This window comes from Rutilus rutilus, assembly GCF_951802725.1.
Source record: "Rutilus rutilus genome assembly, chromosome: 13".
Lineage (NCBI taxonomy): Eukaryota > Metazoa > Chordata > Actinopteri > Cypriniformes > Leuciscidae > Rutilus > Rutilus rutilus.
The window spans coordinates 22,221,534-22,244,333 of NC_140218.1; the positions used below are offsets into that span (position 1 = coordinate 22,221,534).

The window sequence follows — 22,800 nt, forward strand, 5'->3', positions numbered from 1 at the left end:
AACGGGACAGGAGTTAGATGTGATGTCAGTGGCTGCCTCTGAAATCGCTTTTTAAAGCTAAGTTAATCCAGTGATGTCAGGTGCTGAGGAAAATTTTACCTCCAGATCAGTCGTGTCATTCTGGTGGTGAGACAATGTCAGTTGGGTCATCTTTAGTTGTTGAATTACTGGAAGGAAAATTAAAAGTGATACTCGCCCGCATTAATCTGGTGCACTGGTGCAGCACTCATTGTGTCTCCTGATGAGGCACTTCATGAAAACGTGCGCTGCCCCAATGTTGAGTGTAGACGCACTGATAAGCTACTGTCACGTGTATACAATTCTATAGCAAGCCTTGGCCGTGTTTCTAATTCTTTGGCGCATATGCTTGTGGCCTTACACTCCTCTCTGAGTGAAGCTTCATCTGACCCATTAGTGGTGGATCTAACTAATGCGTTACAGGCCATTGGTGTTTTCGCTGATCACTGTGGCACAGTTTTGGGCACTCTTGTGCAAGCTCGACGGCAGGTATGGTTTGCCCAATCGTCCTTGCCAGTGGTATGTCGGAATAATTTGAGACAAGTTTTGGATCAGCTGGACAGGAAGCTTGGGACCAATGCATGTCGGTGTCTGAAACTCGTTCGCGTCATGTGGGGACAGCCTCAGGATCCAGGCCCCCTCCGACAGCCTCTGGTGTCCGTTATCACAATATTGGTGTAAGACCTACGTATAGGCCTTCTCAACATTTCCAACATCGGTATCCACAAGCTTCTCTACCCCCCAGACATGGTGGGACTCAGCCGTGTGGACTTTTCAAGCACGACACCCAGGCCCCCAATGACGTCCCCCCACCTCTACAGAAAAGCGTTCACGGGACCACTGACGCGGAAGGGTCGACAGTGGGCTGTTTCATGGATAGTCACCTGGATCATTGGAGATCAATAACAAAATACCCTGTTGACAGGGTACCGTATACAGTTTCGCTGTAAGCCTCCTGTTCATACTGGGGTGAGACGTAATAATAATAATAAATTGAATTTATATAGCGCTTTTCACAAACTCAAAGTCGCTTTATTGGGCAGATAGATAATAAAAACAATGCAAAACAAAACAAAACAAAACAAGAATCAAACACAGATGAAAATGGAGGAGGCGTAGGGCTACGGATAGGCAGAGGTGAAGAGATGGGTCTTGAGGCGGGACTGGAAGATGGTGAGGGACTCAGAGGTGCGGATCTCTTGGGGGAGGGAGTTCCAGAGCCTGGGAGCTGCCCTGGAGAAGGCTCTGTCCCCAAAACTGCGGAGGTTGGACTTGTGGATGCAGAGGAGACCGGCTGAGGTGGATCTGAGGGACCGCAAGGGTTGGTAGGGGGAGAGGAGGTCAGTGAAGTATGAGGGGGCCAGATGGTGAAGGGCTTTGTAGATGAGGACCAGGATTTTGATCCGGTGGGAGATAGGAAGCCAGTGGAGTTGTTTTAGGACTGGAGTGATGTGGAGCCAGGATTTGGAGTGGGTGATGAGTCGGGCAGCTGCGTTCTGGACCAGTTGGAGTCGTTTGATGTATAGGTAGAGCTGATGCCAAGGAGTAGTGAGTTGCAGTAGTCCAGTCAAGAGGAGATGAAGGCGTGAATGATTCTTTCAGTAGCTGGGGGTGTGAGAGAGGGTCTGATTTTGGCGATGTTGTGGAGATGAAAGAAGGAGGTTTTAATGACATGATGGATATGGGCTCAAGGGAGAGGGTGGAATCAAAGATCACGCCAAGGTTGTGGACCTGGGGAGATTGTGGTTATTGATTTTGCTGAGTGTGGATTTGGAGCCTATGAGGAGGAATTCTGTTTTATCGCTGTTGAGTTTGAGGAAGTTGTGTTGCATCCAGGTTTTAATAGCTGACAGACAGGAGTTGATGTGGGAGAGGGGAGGATTGTGGGGGGATTTGGTGCTGAGGTAGATCTGGGTGTCATCGGCATAACAGTGGAAGTCCAGGTTGAAGTGGCGGAGTATCTGACCAAGGGGGAAGATGTAGATGATGAAGAGGAGGGGGCCGAGTACGGAGCCTTGGGGAACACCTTGGGTGACTGTGGTTGTGGCAGAGCTGTGGTTATGGAGAGAGATGAAGTGAGATCTGTTGGAAAGGTAGGAGCAGAGCCAGCTGAGTGCAGTACCTTCGTCTTTGAGTCTGGTGAGCAGGATTTTATGGCTCACGGTATCGAAGGCTGCACTCAGGTCGAGGAGGAGGAGGATGAGGATGTTGAGGGAACCGGTGTCAGCGGATGTGAGGAGGTCGTTGAGGACTTTGAGGAGAGCGGCTTCTGTGCTGTAGAGGGGGCGAAAACCAGATTGGAGAGGTTCAAATTGGGTATTGGCATGAAGATAGGATTGTAGTTGTGAGGCGACTATACGTTCCAGGGTTTTAGACAGAAAGGGGAGGTTGGATTTTGGGCGGTAGTTGTTGAGGGAGGAGGGATCCAGACCAGGTTTTTTAAGGATTGGGGTGACAGCGGCATTTTTGAAGGCAGAGGGGACAGTTCCAAGGGACAGTGAGGAGTTGAAGAGGTTAGTGAGGTAGGGGCATAGGGGCATAGGACGGGGAGGCAGGACTTCAGGAGTGGAGTAGGGAGGGAGTCAAGGGAGCAGGTAGTGGGTTTGGAAGAGCTGATGAGTTTAGAGATTTCAGGAGGGGTGACCAAGTCAAACTGGGAGAGGAGGCAGTGTGGAGGAGGGGGAGGGAGGTCAGGAGGGATGGGGAGAAGAGGGGCCGTGGTAGGTGCTGGAGTAGATACTGGGAGGTCAGATACAGGGGATAGAGATTGGTGAATGATGTTGATTTTGTCAGCGAAAAAGTGGAGGAATGAATTGCAGAGATCCGATAGGTGTTGGTCCGAGGCTTGATGAGCCTTTAATGTTAACATTAGTTCACAATCCACACCAGTCAGAGGCACTTGCACACAAAGTTCAGATGTTGTTGCGCAAGGGTGCCATAGAACTAGTCGACCCCCAAGTTCATCCCAGGGGATTTTTTTTCCATTAATTTTCTGGTCGCGAAGAAAGACGGCGGGTTTAGACATTAGATCTAAGAAATCTGAATCGGTTTCTAAAGTTTTTGCCGTTACGAATGCTATGAACAACCGATGTGTTACAGGCAATCTTGCCACAAGATTGGTTCATGACAATAGATTTGAAAGACGTCTATTTTCACGTTCCAATTGTTCCAGAACACAGGCGATTCCTTCGATTTGAATTCATGGATCAAATATTTCAGTTCAGGGTTCTTCCGTTTGGCCTGTCTCTGGCACCAAGAGTTTTCTCAAAGTTTCTCCAGGCAGCGTTGGAACCACTCCAGAGGTCTGGCATGAGAGTGTTGTCATACCTGGATTACTGGCTTGTCTGTGCAGCATCACCCCAGCAAGCAGTGGATCAAACACATCAAAGCATCTACTCAGACCTTTTCGACGATGGCTCATTCAAAAACGTCTGTGTCCAATACGAGACAAATACAAGAAAATCACAACACCTTGGTTTCTCGTCAGAGGAGTACCATTGGGAGTACCACCTGCACAGTGGGAGGTCATAAGGACGGATGTCAGTCTTCTCGGACAAGTCTGGCACTTGCAACTCTCGCAGAGCGGCTTGGAGAGGTTCTCTGCTCACAGCGCACATCAATGTCCTGGAGTTGACAGCGTTGTTTCTTACACTTCTTCACGTTCAAACTGTTCTCAGGGGAAAACAATGTTTTGGTGTGCACAGACAAGGTGACTGTTTTTTATATCAACCATCAGGGAGGCACAAGGTCACAGAGTGCGCTTCAGGTAGCTCACAACCTGCTTATTTGGGCTCGAGTCAACCTGCTGTCCATCCAAGCAGGATATCTACCAGGCCGACTCAATCAGACCGCGATTGGACAGGAAGATTGGACTCTACACTCAGAAGTGGTGCTAATGATATGGAGGACGTATGGCGCAGCGGTAGATGTGTTCGCGGACAGTCAGACGTCTCACTGCCCTCGTAAATGGAAGATGTTCTCTGACTGGTGTTCTAGCTGTGATGTTGATTACACTGCTCAGTTTGATGCATTTTGGATGTTCTGCAACTTCTTTTGGAACTTGGGCGTTATACATCCACACTAAAGGTGTATGTGGCAGCTTTAGCAGCTCACGATCAGAGTTTAGTGACTCTTCACTTGGGTCTGACTGGCTGATTGTTGCTTTCCTGAAAGGAGCTAATCGTCTGTGTCTTCTATTCTCGGTCATTCTACGTGCTTTGGCAACATCTTGGGCAGCGTTCAGAGGAGTATCGCTTTCTGAAATTTGTTCTGCAGCAACTTGGGGTTCAGCCTGCATGTTTTCACATTTCTACAGATTGAATGTGACTCCCTTGCCAGTGATATACGCTGCAGTGTCTCTGGTGCTTTCAGCACTGCATCTGGTGGTCTGGAGTGAAAGGAAATTAAATGCTGGTTACGAACGTAATTGTGGTTCTATGACTAAGTGGAAGACCACCAGAGTCTCTGGTAATTCGGCATCGCAAGAATGATCTAGAGATCGATTTGACGTGTAATGGGGTTATTATAGCCGAAGACACGTCATGAGTCACGAGTTGACAACTTTATTATTTGACTCTCGGTCAAGCGTGAGCGCGAGGGATTTTCTACTAGTGCTTTCAGCACTGCCTCTGGCGGTCTTCCACTTATATTACCAGTTACGTTTGTAACCAGCATTTTTGGTAATTGGAAAAAAAAGAAGCTGAAATAACAATATAAAATAAAAATATTACAGCTAACTAAAATAAGTTTAAGTTGAGGTACTAAAATAAAAATAAACCTAAATAGAAATAAAAACTAGTATTAAAATGACAAAAGCAAAAAAAAAAATACTAAAACTGAAAATAGAAATTAAAAGCTAAATTAAAATATTGAATGCAATACTAGCATATACATATTACTAAAACAACACTGCTTGTGTGACACATTGAGTCAGATATGGTATTCTTACACCTTTATTAAGTTGAGCTAATTCAAAAAGCAGACATTCAGCAACAGTTGAACATTGTAGCAGCGGGAATAGGCGAATAAACACTAAGTGGGTTTTCTTGTTTTCTTATTTTTAACAAACTTCACACCATGCATTCAGCTCAAGAACACCCTATCGCAGGTGTTTATATTGTAAGAATAAACTTAAAATCACTGAGACTCTTCTCAGTGGCACCTTGCTTACCAGAGGCACAACTTGCTCTGGGGAAAATGTTTAATCTGCGGAATATTATTGAGTGAATTACCGTCACATGGAAGACAAAACGAAAAATAAATTTAGTATTGTGATTTTGATCAAAACACAATAACACAACCAGAAAAACAAAGTGGAAAAAGGCTCCCAAAATAAATATGCAGGCCCTTTTTTATTCTCTTTATCTTTGTGTTTCATTGTTGATGCAGGTAAATCTTTTACAAATCAGAAAGTATTTCCATTTCACGGGAATAACACATTAAACAAGCTTTCATCTCACTCTTTAACCATTTACACATGGAAAACAATCACACATTTGCATCGCATCACAGAACCAGTGTCAGGCTTTGCCTTTCTTACAAACTGCAAACAATTCATAGAACACCACCGCAAAAAAAAAAAAAGACAGAAGACAATGAGAGATTAGTTCACATTTGAGTGAATCTGTAACTCTTAGCCAATTTAGAACTTGAGTCAAAAAACAAACAAAATCACAAAGGGAAAAACAAATGCCATCAAGGTTGTTTATGAAATAATTCCCAACCGGATTACCTGCAACATTTCAGATTAAAACAGAATGGTGTGTTTATGTGTATTAGGTGTTACAAAACCACTGTAGAATAAATGCGCATTAACTCGTCACTTTCTTGTTTAGGAGAGAGTTATAACTGAATGAACCCACGCGGAGATCAGGAGCAGAAGTGAAGGTGAATGAGTGTGTATGCGAGCTGATGGAAGTTTTAGGAGCCTGGGCCCCGATTGAAAGGTGTCCCTTTGGAGTTGCGAATAGCTGGGTCCGGGTAGCGGACAGACTCCATGTTTAAGGAACACCTGCACTGGACAGAGCGGTCACGAGTCCATAAAGTGAGGTGCATAAATGTGTGCCATCAGGGCACAGAGTTCAACAGGTCCAGCAGGAAGGCGTCAGGGTCTGGGATTTCTGACAGAAGTCCTGGGAAGAGAGTCAGTACAAGAAATTAATATTCTGTCTGTACAGCCACATTATTTTACAGCTTGACAATTACAGCTTTGTGCGTGTTAAAAATGTCTGACCTACGACATCCAGGAACTCTGAAAAGGATTCAGCAGGCATGAGTTCATCCTGGAAAGACCTCAACACCCTTTCTGAAGCCTCATAGATAGGCATGTCATTGTGCCTTATGTACTCTGCGAGCGAGAAGGACCAGCCTCCTTCTGTGTTGCTGGTGGGCACTTTCTGTTGTAGGAACATAGCAGATAACATTAGATTTCATGGAAGCACGCACTTATTAGACATCATGCTTACAGGAGTCAGAAAGAGGGGAAAAATATCCTCATACCCTAAACATATCATAGATAAGATCCACCAGACCCCAGAAGAGAAGCGGTGAGCGGTAAACAGCATACTCCTTCACTGCTTTGTCAGTGAGCCTGAAATTATAAAAATGCAATCATGTATCAATTAAAATGAAATTCTGACTATCAAATTCTGAAATGATCAAAACAATAAAAATGATGTATACATTTTTAATGTGTATGTACATAAATTGTATAATTTATAGAAAAACAAAATGTTTTAATTATATAATGGCAACAATAATGCTAAAATTCATTCATCACAATAATATGAGCAAAATCATGAATAGCCATTAAAAAAACATTTAAAAACATTATATATATATATATATATATATATATATATATATATATATATATATATATATATATATATATATATATATAGATAGAAGACAGCTGTCACTTTAAGACATGACGCACATGACACGGATCTGACATGCATTCGAACTTAACACGAAAAAGATGAATGTTTGTTATTTATATTGTATAATATATAATTTATATATTATAATATATAATTGTAATACATGTTTTTTGATAATATATAATTTTTTGATAATATAATATATAACAACAACGTTTAGATATAATAAAAGAGCAAAACATTTACAAACAATAATACAGAGGCCTGAAACAATCTGACACACCCAGTCCAAGCCATGCCTGATATAATCTTGCATCAATCCTCTAGGCATACTATAGTCTAGCTTTAAGCCAACATAAGCATCTTGAGTGAGCACAAAACACTTGCCAAATCCAAAAATACACACCTAAGCGTGTAAAGCACAGCACACACTTATAAAAGCTCTTAAATGTTCAAGCTCTGACACGTGCAGAGTCATGCTTCGTTCCCTTACTTGTTAGCACCCCCTGGTGAGACTTTGCGGGCATGAGAGGTGACCAGCAGCCTGCGCAGGAAGTCAACACGTGTAGTCCTCCAGCGCTCAGGTGGTAGGATGTGCATGGCCAATATAGTGAAGTAGTGCGGCCCGTCCACCTCGTACGAAGTCTCCATCCACTTCTCACCAGGCTGCTCTAAGAAGCTCTGTAGATTCTTTTCCTCTCGTGATGTGGCCCTTGTTCTATGGAGGAAGTCAGAAGAAAAAAAAGCTTAAAAACTGTAACATGTCAAAATGCATTGGAATTTAAATCTCATATTTGATAAACGTACGTGTTGAGGACGTAAAGAACTGTGTGAATGATGTAAGGGATGAGGTGGATGTTGCTCTCGCGGCCTCCTCCTCCCGTGTCCACGCTAAAGGATTGCTCCATTGCAAAGCGCAGGAACAGCAGCTTGGTATCATGAATGTTGAGCTGGTATGTGGGTTCCCTTTGCCCTGTGCACTCTTGCAGATATGTGTTGTGCCTGCAACAGTACAAAATAAGGATATATTCTTGTAGATATTCAGGAGTACATCTTAGTACTCATTTAAACTGGATGCAAGAATGACGTACCTTGCCAGGCAGGTGGCAAAGGCAGATTCGGGTACGTGTGGCCCCCATACTGGTAGGAGCCCATTGCACTTTGTGTTGGCATTCTGTAGCGCCGCACTTTCCCATTCCTCACGCCCTCTGGCAAGCCTGATTCAGACACACAGAGAGAAAATTATAAACCAAGCAAGACGACTAAACCTTCCTTGATCAAATCCATTGTATTCACAGCAATTTCACGCACCTGACAGCAGCAAGGTGGCAGTCATAGTGGACTATGTTAAAGTGTGAGACAGTGCTGTAACCCTGCTGCTTGCGGGGTTTGTTCTCAAACTCCTCAAGGGCCACACGCTTTGTAAATGTGTAGATGCCCAGAACTTTGGTAGGCTGTGGAGTACAAAATATGAAGAGGCTGAACATTAACACCACAACAACCTACAGTAAAATAGAATGTAATTGGTAGAGAAACAGACCTGGAACTTGTAGCCCTCTCTACAAATACAGCAAGTCAAGCCAGGTTCTTCTATGAGCTCCTCCATCTGTTTAAGCAGGGATGTCTTAGTCACCACTTGGCCCTTCTCATTGGTCTGAAACAAAAGCAAAAAATTTAAATATTTCAATTCAAAGACTTTTTTCTGGTTTAAACATCAAGCTTCTATCTATATGTGCAACTCACTGTCATTCCCAGCGTGCCGAGAGCTTTCTGCCTCATCGCCATGGCCATGCGTTTCTTCTCTGCTCGAGTCTCCCTTCGAGCAGCGTCAATCTTTAGGTTAACCTCGGCGTGCTCCCTTAGAGCCTCCAGAAGATTCTCTGCTAAAGTGCCGATACCTTCGTCACTGGACACCTGCTCCAGCTTGTGCAAATTGGTTATTGAATCTGTTCCGATTAGCATCTATAACAAGAAGAGATGGTTTAATTCATTTTTGTTGTGTGCGTATGAAATAATTATCTCAAACTAGTGGTTAAAGTATTACCTGTGTAGGGGGGTGTTGGGTGGCCAGACCACGCAGCAGTCTAAGGATGAACGGAAGGGCTGGTCGAGCAAGGAATTTCTTCCAAACGTCTGCATCCAGGCTACAAAACAATATGTATAGTCAGGGAAATCACTCTGTAAACAGTAATGTTTTTAATAAATGGGTAGATACATATTTATTATATATTTTTTTGTTTTATATTTTTATTAGTTAAAAAATAGTTAGGATTAATTATTTTACACTGAATAAAATCAATAAATATAAATAACTTATTTTACAATATAAATGTATATATTATTTATATTTATTTAAATGTTTTTATTGGCGACATTTATTTACAATTTTGTCGTACAGGTCTGGGCGGGTCAGGGTGCGTTAAATACGTTAATAATTTTAACGCTATTTTTTTCCATAATTAACCGCACCTAATGAACATGATAAATCAACAGCACTATATATATATATATATATATATATATATACACACACACACACACATATACATACATATATATATATATATATATACACACACACACACACACACACACACACACACACACACACACATATATACACACACACACACACACACATCTATAAAAATATGTATATTTGGATATGGATAAAAGTTGATGTATTATTTATAATAAATAATTATATATGTATTTATATAACAATTCTATATTGTATTTATTACACAGTATATAATAAATAATATAATTAATACATTAAAATTTTATGATAAATGAATACATGCATATATATAATATACGCGTTATATTTAGACATTTCATACTTCTTAGCACAGGGGATATGTTTCTTCATATAGTCCAGAGCACTCTGGGTGATGCCCTTCTGTAAGATGAGGTCTTTCAGTTGATGGCCATTACTATTGTTCTTGATTCCTGCAGCTATTTTACAGAAGCAGTCCAGGAAGACCTTGTCATCAGCACTGTGCTCCTCATCATACCTGAATGCGAAAACAAATGGTGTTAAAATCAGCAAACATTCTCCACTGTTTCAAGGAGAAGTCAGTTCTAGGTTATAGAGATGGACAAACTCCATACTTATCGAAGTTGCAGCAGGGTTTAAAGCGCTCCACCAGGATGTGCATCTTCTCTAGTTCACCAAAGGACAGGTAAGGGATGATGCGGAGCAGCCCCTGTAGGACACTGGGATTTGAACGCACAAACAACGTGTTGATCTGGTCCAGCAGCATCACCAGCTGGTCCTTATCACCCGTCAGCAGCAGGTTACCCTGGAGGAGAAACACAATGGAGGAGAGATCTAAACACAACTGGCTCACTTCTATTTGTTTGTAATATTCATTGCATAAATCAAAATGTCTTGCTGACCTTGTCTTCAGACACAGTCTCAGCATTTGCCTCATCCAGGATTATCTCCATAATACTAAGAACCTGCTCTGCTATGGATGCTCCTCCACTGTCCTTGCTCTCCTGCTCTGCCACCAATGCCTGAAACACAACATCCAATTACAAATATCCTCTTAAATATTACATTTTATCTTTTGGTTTGTTACCTACCAGATTCAGCGTGCCCAACATAACATTCAGTGTGTTCATCTCTGGTTTCACCAGCTGCTGTCTGTTGATTTTCACTTTCACACAGTAACTAAACAACTTAAGAAGAACCTATAAAGTAAAACACAATCATTAGAATAGTCTCTGAGGTTTCTAAGGAATGTGTAGAAAGGGATGAATTAGAGAGGTGAACTTCACACTCACGGTGAGAAGGTGCCGGCCCTGTTTGAAATCTTTGATTCCAGAGAGCCTGTTCAACATGCACTCTAGACCTCCACACTGCGCCATCACTCCAGCCATCTTATATACCTCCTCATCATCCTCCTCTTCGTCTGCAAAGACACAAAACACCAATTAAAAATAAGAAACACGAGATAAACTAGAAGAAAAAAACTGACAGTAATCTTAAGAAAAAGTCCTACAACATAACACTTACCTGTAGTTGAGTCCAAAGACTCAATGAACTCCTCTGTTGCATCTCCCAGAAGCCCCCTCATTCTGTAGATTATCCTCATTGGCTCACCCTTTATTGAAAGAAACAATTTTTAAATTGTGGTTGATAAGTAAAAATATTTTTTAATCATGAGCAATTAGTTAAAGAATGAATAAAATCAAGTATCTTTTGAATTCTCTTCAGCTCACCTCATTGGTGGGGCACCAGACCTTCTTATAGACCTCAGCAACAGACAGATCCAGACTAATGATCTTGTTATTGACAAGGAGCTGCAAAGAAAAGTCATGTTTAAAAATGAATGCAGATAAATGTTCAAATAAAAGTGTTCAAGACTAGATAAGATAAAGCTTTTTTCTTTGTCTTGATCTTGTTAAAATCGTGTTCCGCCCCCCCTGCATGTTTCTGGTTGCACCACTTAGTTGGGCACACCACATTTTCATACATTTATGAAATGTAATAATACCCCCTATATATTTATTTTAACACATTTTACCCCATTATTTTAATACATTTTCAGGATTCTTTGATGAATAGAAAGTTCAAATGAACAACACTTTTGATCAATTTAATGCATCCTTGCTGAATAAAACTATTTTTTACAAAAAGAAACTGACCCTTTTTTTTCCTTTTTTTTTTTAAGGTAGTGTAATTGACCCTAAAACCTTAATAAACGTCTTTCTTTTTTACAATGATTTAAAAATACAAATAATGGAAAATAAGGCTAAGCAAATTATTTGAAATTAAGCCCCAGGACACTGGACTGTTGCAGATTACATACCTCCATGCCACTGTCGTCTTCCAGTAGTGCCACAAGATCGCAATCCTGGCAGATTTTGTTCTTGATATCCCTCATAAGAGGGCCAATGCCTGGTTCATTACTGCTGTATGGGTTTCCTGGCATACGGCCCTGCAGGAAGTCCTCCTGCTGCGGGTCCTTCTCCAGCGTAACAAAGAACTCTGTCACCTCATTCTCCTCCTTCACAGACACAGATAAGAGAAATTAGCTTGAGTATTGCCAAGATCATTTTTCCAAAAGCTATAGCTGAATGTCAATGAGCTGAAGTCTACTCACCGGATAAATGATGCTACACAACCGCTCGAAGATGAAGACAGGGGTGCGGTAATCATCCAGATCGTACCGCTTTGCAGTTTCGATGCACACAGCCATGAATGCTTTGGTCTCCGACTCAGTTCCTACAAAAGAAGAATCATTGAGCTGATTTTGTCTCTAATAATGCAGCAACATCAGATACGACCTGAAGGTGAAGGCTGGAACCTGTAGTCATATCTTCCAACATCTCCAACAGCATGTCCTGGGTCTCATCTATCAGTTTAGTTCTCTGGACCACCAGCTTCCTCAAGCACAAGTAGCCGTTCAGGACTGTGCCAACCAACCGACTCTTAAAGTGACGCTTAATGGACTCCACCTCCACGAACGAGGACAGCAGGCCTGAATGAAAACAGAAACTGTTAAAAAAAGCCACAATCTCTCAAGAAGTTTTAGATTAATGAATTTAACTTTACTGATCCTGATCAAATAGGACACAAAAACTAAAATTCACCTGTTAAGCTCTTGAGGGCATATCCCTGCTGTAAGTCTGTGCTCAGTGTGGCCTCTTCAAGGGCGAGAAGATGAGCAATTTCCTGAAGAACACAAGTTCAGGTTAATGGAAATGACACATCCTCACTATATAACCATATAATATTAACAGTTTCTGATGATACCTTGGTGATAAGGTTGCCAATGTATGGCAGGACACCCCGGGCAGCCAGATAAACCTTCCAGTGAGCAGGTTTGATGAGCTTCTGGTACAAAGCCAGGTATTCTGCAGCACACTCTCCCGCGATGCTAAGCTCATCCAGATAACTGAAGAACAAACAACAAAATCTTCAGTCCAGTAAAAGATGTCTCCTAAATCTGACTCGCTTGAGTCTATTGTGAAAATATTGGGCCAAAAAGGATTATTTTATTCATCCATGTGATTTGTACCTTGTTAGAAGGTCCAGAACCTGCTGCTTGCGGCTGGGGATTGTTGTTAGAGCTTCGACGATGGTGCAAGCCGCCTGCCTCGCTGCCTGGGTGGCTGGGGTGAAGAGCACCTACGAGAGGGGTCAGATTACATTAGAGCACATAAATGGAGAATAGAATCCAGACACTCTAGAAACTTTTGAGGGAGCATTTACTTGTCTCAGCCAGTTGTTATGGCCCAGTTTGAGCAGGCGAGGGAACAGGCCTTCTGATCTAGATCTCATGAACTGCTTCCATTTCCACACGTACTTCTCCATCAGGTACTGCCTCCTGATCTCAGCCTTATTCGAGGGTTTAGAGACGGTTTCCTGACCTGAGAAAGACGAGAGTGCAGAATCAAGTAAAGGATTTCATGCCAATAGCCCACAGCATTGCTAATGCAAAATTTGGATATTTACATCTAGCAGGAAGGCACTTTTTCCAGGCTTCATAAGATGCTTTCGGGTCTTTTTTGAGCCAGAGCTGGGCCTGTGCATGGATCTCGTTGTTATATGGCTTGACTGTAGTCAGGGATTCGACGGCAGTATCCTGTTAAGAAGCACAATTAAAGTAAGTGCATCAGAACGTATTGATCAACACATCATCAGTACTATGAGTCTGTTGTACCTTGTTTTTCTTGCTGGTGGGGGCAGGAGGTTTGATGAGTTTTTGCAGGATCCTCAGGCACATCAGTGTAATGTTTTCCACCACCACAGGGGTCTTTATATTCACCGCCATCAAGAAAAGACTCAGGGCTGAAAATGAACAGAGGCATGAGAGTAGGGAAGCACTGATATAAAAATCCTGGCCAACACAGATAAGCTGAGGACTATATAAAAAACATCTCAAGATGATATTTCTGTTGAACAACTATAGCTTGAGGATATATACAGGTTCAGACGTTTATCTCTGGAAATCCACCACAGTACTCACCACAGCGAAGTCTGAGCTCCCAGCATCCTCCCTCCTTAGCAATGGAGTCTGTAAGAAGCAGCATTTCATACTGCAAACTACTGACCTGAATGAGAGATGACAACTGTAAGAACTAGAGTCAAGTACTAAAGACCTGCCACATGAATCAAAAACAGTAGTTCAAAATAGCTAGATGTGATCTTTAAAATGTACTATGTAATAAATACCAGATCAGGGTTGGCCCAGTGTCCTTTAAGGGCAGCTGACACCTTGGCAATAATTAGGTCATTCATCTGTTGCGTGGCCTCTGGGTGATCTCTGCAAAATACATTGACATAAAAGTAGTGAGCAACTTGTAAACATCATTAGCTATTCTCTTCAGAGACTTGTGTGTATATACCTGGTGAGCAAACAGACGAGCTGACGGACCTCCTCCCTCATGGCTCCGGTGCCGCGGCGCAGGTTGTACTCAAACAGCTCTCGGATGAGGCCCTGCAGTACCAGAATCTGCCTAATGGCAGTGTTGGTCGCCAGTGCGCGCAGCAGAGTGATGCAGTGGCCCGTAACTGCGGACGCACAGCCGTAGCACTTGGTGGAGGATGTGTGTCCACAGCCCAGCACAGACAGGGCTCGGTACTGGCTGGCTGTGAAGGTGGGCTGGGTGGAGGTGCGGGATGATTTGGTAGCTGCTTCCCGCTGCTGCAGGTCATACTCCAGCAGCTCCTTGCGCGACGCAAGCACTTTCTGAATAAGTAATAAAAAAAAAGACTCTTCAACATCCATTTTATAATAAATTTAACAATAATACTTATGCAAATATTAATATTTAACTTTAATATGCTATTAAACAAGTATAATTATAATAAATTATCAACACTAGCTACATAAATTATTATATAATTAATAATTCAATTTAATTATTAGCACTATTAAGATAATAATATTCATATTAGTTAGTTAAAAGTAAAAGAGTTAAAAGTATTTTATTATTATGTTATAATTAAATATTTATTATTTAACTTTAATAGAATATTAGTTGCTACTGAAAATTGCTATGGTATGAACATTGGTATTAGTATCGTAAAATTTCTCTGGTATTGTTCTTGACTGCCATTCTGAGGTATGGTTCCTGAAGCCAACTATGCTCGCAAGTTCCATCGTTACCAACTTAATTCAACAAAACTTGCGACCATTGTTGGCTAACGATGCTTATGGGAAACCCACCCCTGGTATAGTAACAGCTCTATTGATCGCTAACCTGGATGATTTTGGAAAGCTCATCGAATGAAGTTTTGCAGTCTCCGCTGTATTCCTGTGCCAGCTGCTGAATGTACCGGTTAACACAGGCAGTGGACGTGCCCAGACCAGCACCTGCTCCTGTATCATCCTGAGAAAAATCATGAAAACATGAATGACACATTCAAAAGAGAAAAGTCATTGATCTGTCTGAAACTGATCAATGCTGACAGACTGACCTGTGGTTTCTCCGGTGCAGCCTCGTTCACTTTGGACAGCAGACTTTCCAGCTGCGGCCGGTGGCCCATGAGCTGGTGGTAAACCCGGTCAGCCTTGTCGAGTAGAGTGTTGATGTTGGTCACGGCCTGGACACAATAAATCAGTAACAAATGTTTTAGTAAGAGGACTTTCATTTAGACTATTCCCAACTTAACCCGGTCTGTTTATATGTCTCGTTTTCTGTTGTTGTACACATTTTTGTTTTACATTACACAATCTATATAAATGAATATTAATATATTTAATATTTATGCCTGCCATACCTTTTTCCTATCTTCTTCATTTTCTATAGGATCCACAGCACAGCAGGGTTTTGCATACAGCATGAAGTCAAAGCGTGCATATTTACAGAAACCACAGGCATTGCACAGGAACGGGTCCTTTTCGTCGTAATTAATGGACCTGGAAAATTCAAAACAGACAATTGCAACCTCAATTTCAGGGCAATTCTGTCTGTTTCTTGGGGCTTTGTACAAAGTTCATTTTTAAAGCACATCTCAACATCCAGACCCTTCGTACCTGCACTTGTGACACTGATACACATTCTCTCCGCAGTTGCCGCAAACCCCTGGGTTGGCAGGGACAGAGGCGCTGCAGCGAGGACACTGCAGGGTCTCTGTAGACGCCTGGTAGTTCTCATAAAAATCAGAGAACTCGATCATGAGGTTGGAGGCCACGATGGGGAGAGGGAGGTCGATCTTCACTTCAGTTTGGCCTGGAGTCAACTGCACCTTCTTAGCTTTGTGCCAGCGAGCAGGTCTGTGTACACACATTTCAAATTATTTAATGTATCATCAACCATCTACAAATACTGTCAGCAAAAATGGGCATTTTTGAGAGTCTGATTAGCATGCTCACTTGTTCTTCAGTTCAACGATGGCCTGTACGGTCCTGTTGTTGTAGTAGAGGTTGATCGTGCGAACCATCTTGGTTCTCTTGAGATCGCCAATCTTCACTGTGACTTTGCTGATAGTGTGGCTGCCAATCAGCTTCACCACTTGCTGAGTGGTAGTGTAACGGGTGTCCACTTTGATAGATGAGAGTTTGATGTTCTAATAGCACAGGGAATAAAGTAGGCCAACATTCAGACCCATAGCACCTAAAACAAGCATTTAAATGTGACATGTCATGAACGTCACTCACAGAGAAGGGCACTTCAGGATTGTTGCACACCAAGCAGGGATCACTCTCCAGGTAAAATCCATCAAATTCCACCAGTCCAGACAGGGTGCTGAGAAGATAAGTGTTAAGAGATGAAAAATTCTGAGATGTTCTCACATCCGTGACCCAAAATATCTTCCAATGAGATGCTGGGAACACTTACTTGTATATGTTTGAATTGGGATGATTGGTCAGGATGTGGTTTTGTGCTCTCAAAATTTCTACAGCTTTTTGAGAGTATTCCTTCAGCTGGAAAACACAGAAGCAAAACATTAGGTGCAATGCAACACAGTCATACCAACATTTTAAACCTACTATAAATTACACTACTGTTCAAAAAGTATAACCAAATTCTACCCAGTCACCCACAATAAACAATCTCATATGACTACCTTCTTTTCTGTCTGAGGTGTTTTGAGGGAGAAATATCCGAGCAGGTCCACAAACTGAGCAGCTTTACGTCCATAAGCAGGTAGTTCTGGCCAAATGGCCCACATCAGGTCGAGCAGCAACTCCTGCTGGGATTTGTTTGAGTTCCTGAAAGATAAATGTTCAGTTTAACATGATGGTTTAAGCTCAAAGCACTGGACACAAGGGAGTGCATTAAGAGAAGATTCTTGCTTCTAAGCACCTGTAGATATGCAGCGCGAGGCAGTGAGCTTGCCAGCGCACAGATGAAGAGTTGGACTCGAGCAGGAAGCAACGCAGGAACTGAATAAGAGTCTCCTTATCTGCAAATTTGTTGAGCTGACTAACAAGAGCCGTACACAACTGATCTTCCTGACTGCCAGCTCCATCTCCTGCAGGAAACACAACAGGAACATTGAGAAAAGTGTCATGAATAATTTTTCAGATTTTTAATCCTAAATGAAAGTGGTTCAATGATAAAAAAAATTATGAAAGATCATTGAAAAAACATCGAACCTTCTTTGTCCTTTTCCTTGTCCTCTTTCTTGCTCTTCTTGCTGGAGGATTTGCTCTGAGAGGGCTGAGATGTCCCTGAACCTCCACCTGAAGATCCTGTCGAGGCTGCCAGGACTTTACTGCCACATAAGGCGCAAGAGAGCAGCTGCAGCAGGACCGGAGAAACACCCTCATCTACTAGAAAACTCACTTGCAGCAGGAAGTACAACACCGCTACACAAAGACAGAGAGAATTCGATTAGTACCATATGTGACTTTACTGTTTGAGCTACAGGAAGGCTTAGCTGTTCTAGGTCTCTTAGTTGTAGAGTCATGGATTCAATTCCCACGGAAAGCAAGAACTGACCAAATTTGCACCCTGAATGCAATGCAAGACTCTTTGGATAAAGGAACATTGCACACTTACAGTCATCCTTCATGCAGAACTTCTGCCAGTTGATTGTTCTCTGAGTGGCTATTTCAGCACATGCTTTAAGGTGTTCCATCTGTGTAAAAGAAAAAAAAGTTCACACAAATCCAAACTAAAAGAAGAATAAAAATCGTAGGGTGTCACACATGCCTGTTACTCACCAGACTAATGAGAGTGTCATACTGTAGAGCGGAGCCAGATGTCGCTGTGACGATTCCTCCCCTCAGGAAGATGCCCTGCTCCTCCAGAAGCTTCTTGATGCCACGCACGTGAGAGTCAAGCGTGTGGAGGTCTCGGAGTTGGCGGTACTTCTCTTTGGATCCGCAGATGAACAGCAGAAGCTTCCTCACCTGTCGCCTCACGAACGGTGTCTGCTGGATCATCAGATACTGGAAGATAATCGAAAGGGGGGACATTTAATATTCAACAATATTATTGAACTGCCTACATTGACACCATTATATAAGAACTGAAGTGAGCTGGATATTATATATATATTTATATATATATATTACACATATACACACACATTTACACACACACATCTATAAATGAACTAAATTAACTTTTTTTCCAACAAAAATTAACCATCACTGAACTTACTTAAAGGGATACTCCACTTTTTTCGGAAATATGCTCATTTTACATCTCCCCCAGAGTTAAACAGTTGAGTTTTACCGTTTTAGAATCCATTCAGCCGAACTCCGGGTCTGACGGTACCACTTTTAGCATAGCTTAGCACAGATCATTGATTCTGATGAGTCCAGTAGCATTTCTTTCAAAATGACCAAAGAGTTTCAATATTTTTCCTATTTAAAACTTGACTGTTCTGTAGTTAAACCGTGTACTAAGATCGACGGAAAATGAAAAGTTGCGATTTTCTAAGCCTATATGGCTAGGAACTACTCTCATTCCGGCGTAATAATCAAGGAACTGTGCGGCTGTACCATGAGTGCAGCAGGCGTAATGATATGACGCAGCGCCTGAAAATAGGTCTAATAGGTTAGACAAACTTAGTCCCGGTCACGTTGGAAGAAGTTACCGAGCTGGGGACTATTTTCAGGCGCTGCGTCATATCATTACGCCTGCTGCACCCATGGTACAGCCACATAGTTCCTTGATTATTATGCTGGAATGAGAGTAGTTCCTAGCCATATAGGCTTAGAAAATCGCAACTTTTCATTTTCCGTCGATCTTAGTACACGGTTTAACTACAGAAGAGTCAAGTTTTAAATAGGAAAAATATTGAAACTCTTTGGTCATTTTGAAAGAAATGCTACTGGACTCATCAGAATCAATGATCTGTGCTAAGCTATGCTAAAAGTGGTACCGTCAGACCCGGAGTTCGGCTGAATGGATTCTAAAACGGTAAAACTCAACTGTTTAACTCTGGGGGAGATGTAAAATGAGCTTATTTCCGAAAAAAGTGGAGTATCCCTTTAAGCTGGACTATAACGCTATTTTCTTCTAGATCTGCTGTACAGCAGAAACAAACTTAGTTGCATTATTTTCCTGTTATCACTATAAAGCTGCTTTGAAACAATCAGTATTGTAAAAAGCGCTACATAAATAAAAAATAAAGCTGAAAGAGGTTGATGCATGCTGAATTATTCATTGATAACTCTTCAGCACAGGCCAAAAGCGAATTACGTGCATTACCTCAGAGAGGAAATAGAACCAGGAGTGATCAAAGATAGGCGGTGGGATGCGTGGGTTGGCGTCTGCGATTTTCTTGATCTGGTAAGGCAGTCGGAGGACCATCTCGGTGAGGAGCTGAGAGTATGCTTCAAACACATCAGCAGCGTGGCCCTGAGAAACACCCACAATTTTAAAGATCCGGATATTTTCTTATACAATACATTTAACGTTTGGGTAAGAGCAAGCTTTTTAAGAACTGTACCTTGACATATTGGCGTAGGAAGAAGGGGCTCATGTCTGGGGGTGAAGACGAAGTGTGGGGTTTAAGGAGCTGACTGGTGGCCGTTGGCTCTTCCTCACCCTGCTGGGTCTTCCAGAACTCTAGCAGGGATTTGAGCACATGCAGGCAGTAGTCTATCGCTCCCATGCTGAGCAGAGCGGTAGCAGTTGCGTTGGAGATGAGCGAAGACGACTGGCAAGAAAACAGATGAAACTGAATTATTTAAAGGTTTTTTACACTCACTGCTCTGCAAAGTAAACCTTGTAGCATGTAAACAATAATATTAGAAATTAACTCGATTTAAACTTCCCAAAACAAAATATATTGTTACATTTGAGGTAAACTTTTAGGCTTTTCTGCATACATTAAATTATGAGAGCCACTTTGCTCTTATAATGACACTTTTCTATTGGCTGAATCAATACTCTGGATCATTATTGGAAAAATAATAAATGCATAACAGATAACACATAAGGGTCTGTTCGGACATGTGCTGCTTTGTGGAAACTATAGCTGGTTAAATACATGCAAGGTAGGAAGTCAGAACTATGTATACAAACAGATGTAATCAATTTAATAGTGTGGCTTCCAATCAAATTAATGTTCAACAATTATGTCACCAGCTACATTTTAAATACTTAACATTTTATTAAATGTAAATAATAGAAGATTTAAAACTATAACATTTCTTAAAAGTATACTTTAATATTAAATTTCCTAAACATGTAAAAGGAAATAAATAAGAATTTAAAGTTAAAATGTATTTCTTATTTAAAGAATTAAATATAATTTTAATCTTAAAAAACGTATTTTGTAAATTTACTAAATCCAAACAGAGACCTAAGAGTGAAATAATTTATAAAACGTTTGTGCTCAACCGTTCACAAGTAAAAATATTTTCTTTTAAAGAAATCAACACTTTTATTTAGTAAGGATACATTAAATTGATCAAAAGTGACAGTAAAGACTTTTACAAATGTAACAATTCTATATTCTATGTTAATTATAATTAAATTAAAATTCTTTTGAACTTTCTATTCATCAAAACAATCATGAAAATATGAAGCACAACTGTAATCAGAAATGTTTCTTGAGCATCAAATCAGCATATTAGAATGATTTCTGAAGGATCATGTGACATTGAAGACTGGGGTAATGATGCAGAAAATTCAACTTTGCCATCACAGGAATAAATTACAATTTAAAATACATTAAAATTGAAAACAATATTATACATTTACAATATTTTATAATATTTAAATTATTCTGGATTCCGTTCCCCCCCCCCCGGTTTAAATTTTTCTGGATGGTTAAATTAAATTGTATTAATCAAAAAGCATCTGTTCAATTTAACAGCAATTTATTAACAGTTTTAAAAAAAAAAGTTTTATTTTATTTTTACCCAGTTCTTTGCTTTCTGTTTAATTTAGTCTATATTCCATTTTAATGGTTTAATCAAAAACATATATAATTAATTGAATTCATAAAAACAACTTAATTTCTTAATTTGTATACAATAATAGGGCCCAATAAAAAAAAAAAAAATTGTTTTTTTTTGTGTATTTAATTTATATTTCTGGTAATCAAATGAAGGCATAAAACATTAATTTATCTTTTATTAAAATTAAAATGAAACAAGCTCTTGGCAAACAAGTGCTACACAACAGAGGTTTACTGTTAAAATTATAACATGGAAGAAAATTTGTTTAATAATATTTGTATTATTATTATTAGTAGTAGTAGTATTACATTAAGATAAACATTATACTGTACAAGAGAAATATATTTATATCGCAGTTTCTTTACGTTAAACCAAACTTTTATTTTTACTGGTTGCCGTCTAGACCTTCTTCTGTGATGTGATGATAGTTTCTCTCAAATGAGATGTTGTCAAAGTGAGAATATTAAACCGCAAAGGTCTATTTAAATATGAATCCTAGTGTAAACTAGTGTTTTTCCTGGATGCCTCACCACAGCCAGCACTTGATTTGAGCACATCATACATACTGCATGCTTATTGTTTCACTGACGTTGACAAGATTAACCCCCTCAGGTATCGAAATTTGGTACCGAATGACAAAGACATTTTTTTGATACTCAATGGTATTGAGGCAATTCGGTCGGTGCCTAAAAAGTATCGAACTCAATACCCAGCCCTATTTAATTCTCAGACTTAGTGGTTCAAAATAAATATTTTAACCTTCAGAACAAAGCTTTGAGAGCACGATATTACCATAGCGAAGTTGACAGTTACCTCAGAGGAGGATTTTGAGCCAGACTTGGTGCGGGACATGAAGACACTGAGGAGCCTCATGATGACCAGGTGCACCTCGTTTATGGAGCAGCGCTCATTCTTCTTTGAAACATCCTGGAAACCAAAAATGACACAATCTATATTCTGTATATCTATATATTCCATCTATCTATGTCTCCTCTATATGTATATTGATATCTATAATATAATCTATGGCCTGGTTTAACAGACAAGGCTTAGATTAAGGCAGGATTAGACTTTAGTTCAATTAGGACATTAAAGTAGCTTTTATAAATGTGCCTTAGAAAAAAATAAAATAAATACTGGTGTCCATCCTGAGACAAAACAATGGCATAAGATATGTCAGAGCAAGTTGCTTTCAGTTAAAACAGCTCAAACATGCATTTTAGTCTGTGACAGGGCTTAAGCTTTGTCTGTGGGGATATACATTCCAAACTAGAACAATGCATTTAAGTGAAGTTCTTGCAATGTAGTCTCACCTTCTTGTGCATGCCGAGCTCTGCGATGAGCTGGGCCAGAAGGTCGTCCAGTGCTCCCTTGTCTTTCTCGTCCTCTCCATCTAGATCTGTGGTCAGCATGAGGATGACCTGCATGTAGGGAATGGCCTGAACTCCACCAACAGCGTGGAGCTGGGACAGGTGCTGCAGGAGACGCTCCAAGAGCATCAAACGCACCATGTGCAACCTGGTCAGAGGAGCGAGACAGGCAAATAGACAGTTATTATACAGAAACGTATT

At 40.9% G+C, this 22,800-nt stretch overlaps 1 protein-coding gene across 1 annotated transcript in view; it reads right to left on the reverse strand.

Annotated features, from left to right (window-relative positions):
* Nucleotides 1-4,947: 4,947 nt before the first annotated feature.
* The window catches only part of ubr4 (ubiquitin protein ligase E3 component n-recognin 4), a 52,182-nt gene continuing 34,329 nt past the window's right edge, over nt 4,948-22,800 (reverse strand). Inside the window, 45 exon segments of the mRNA XM_084428353.1 lie at nt 4,948-6,149; nt 6,251-6,413; nt 6,517-6,607; nt 7,393-7,617; nt 7,707-7,901; nt 7,991-8,116; nt 8,211-8,353; nt 8,440-8,553; nt 8,643-8,861; nt 8,944-9,043; nt 9,743-9,916; nt 10,014-10,204; nt 10,302-10,421; nt 10,491-10,598; nt 10,692-10,819; nt 10,924-11,011; nt 11,130-11,210; nt 11,720-11,917; nt 12,014-12,135; nt 12,218-12,391; nt 12,504-12,585; nt 12,667-12,808; nt 12,932-13,041; nt 13,126-13,283; nt 13,369-13,498; nt 13,577-13,704; nt 13,883-13,967; nt 14,089-14,179; nt 14,262-14,605; nt 15,120-15,248; nt 15,337-15,462; nt 15,640-15,778; nt 15,896-16,135; nt 16,235-16,428; nt 16,520-16,607; nt 16,701-16,786; nt 16,930-17,074; nt 17,169-17,337; nt 17,462-17,674; nt 17,868-17,946; nt 18,032-18,259; nt 19,530-19,679; nt 19,771-19,980; nt 22,043-22,156; nt 22,543-22,747. Of these exon segments, the coding sequence (XP_084284479.1) occupies nt 6,085-6,149; nt 6,251-6,413; nt 6,517-6,607; nt 7,393-7,617; nt 7,707-7,901; nt 7,991-8,116; nt 8,211-8,353; nt 8,440-8,553; nt 8,643-8,861; nt 8,944-9,043; nt 9,743-9,916; nt 10,014-10,204; nt 10,302-10,421; nt 10,491-10,598; nt 10,692-10,819; nt 10,924-11,011; nt 11,130-11,210; nt 11,720-11,917; nt 12,014-12,135; nt 12,218-12,391; nt 12,504-12,585; nt 12,667-12,808; nt 12,932-13,041; nt 13,126-13,283; nt 13,369-13,498; nt 13,577-13,704; nt 13,883-13,967; nt 14,089-14,179; nt 14,262-14,605; nt 15,120-15,248; nt 15,337-15,462; nt 15,640-15,778; nt 15,896-16,135; nt 16,235-16,428; nt 16,520-16,607; nt 16,701-16,786; nt 16,930-17,074; nt 17,169-17,337; nt 17,462-17,674; nt 17,868-17,946; nt 18,032-18,259; nt 19,530-19,679; nt 19,771-19,980; nt 22,043-22,156; nt 22,543-22,747 (6,610 nt within the window). The 3' untranslated portion in view covers nt 4,948-6,084.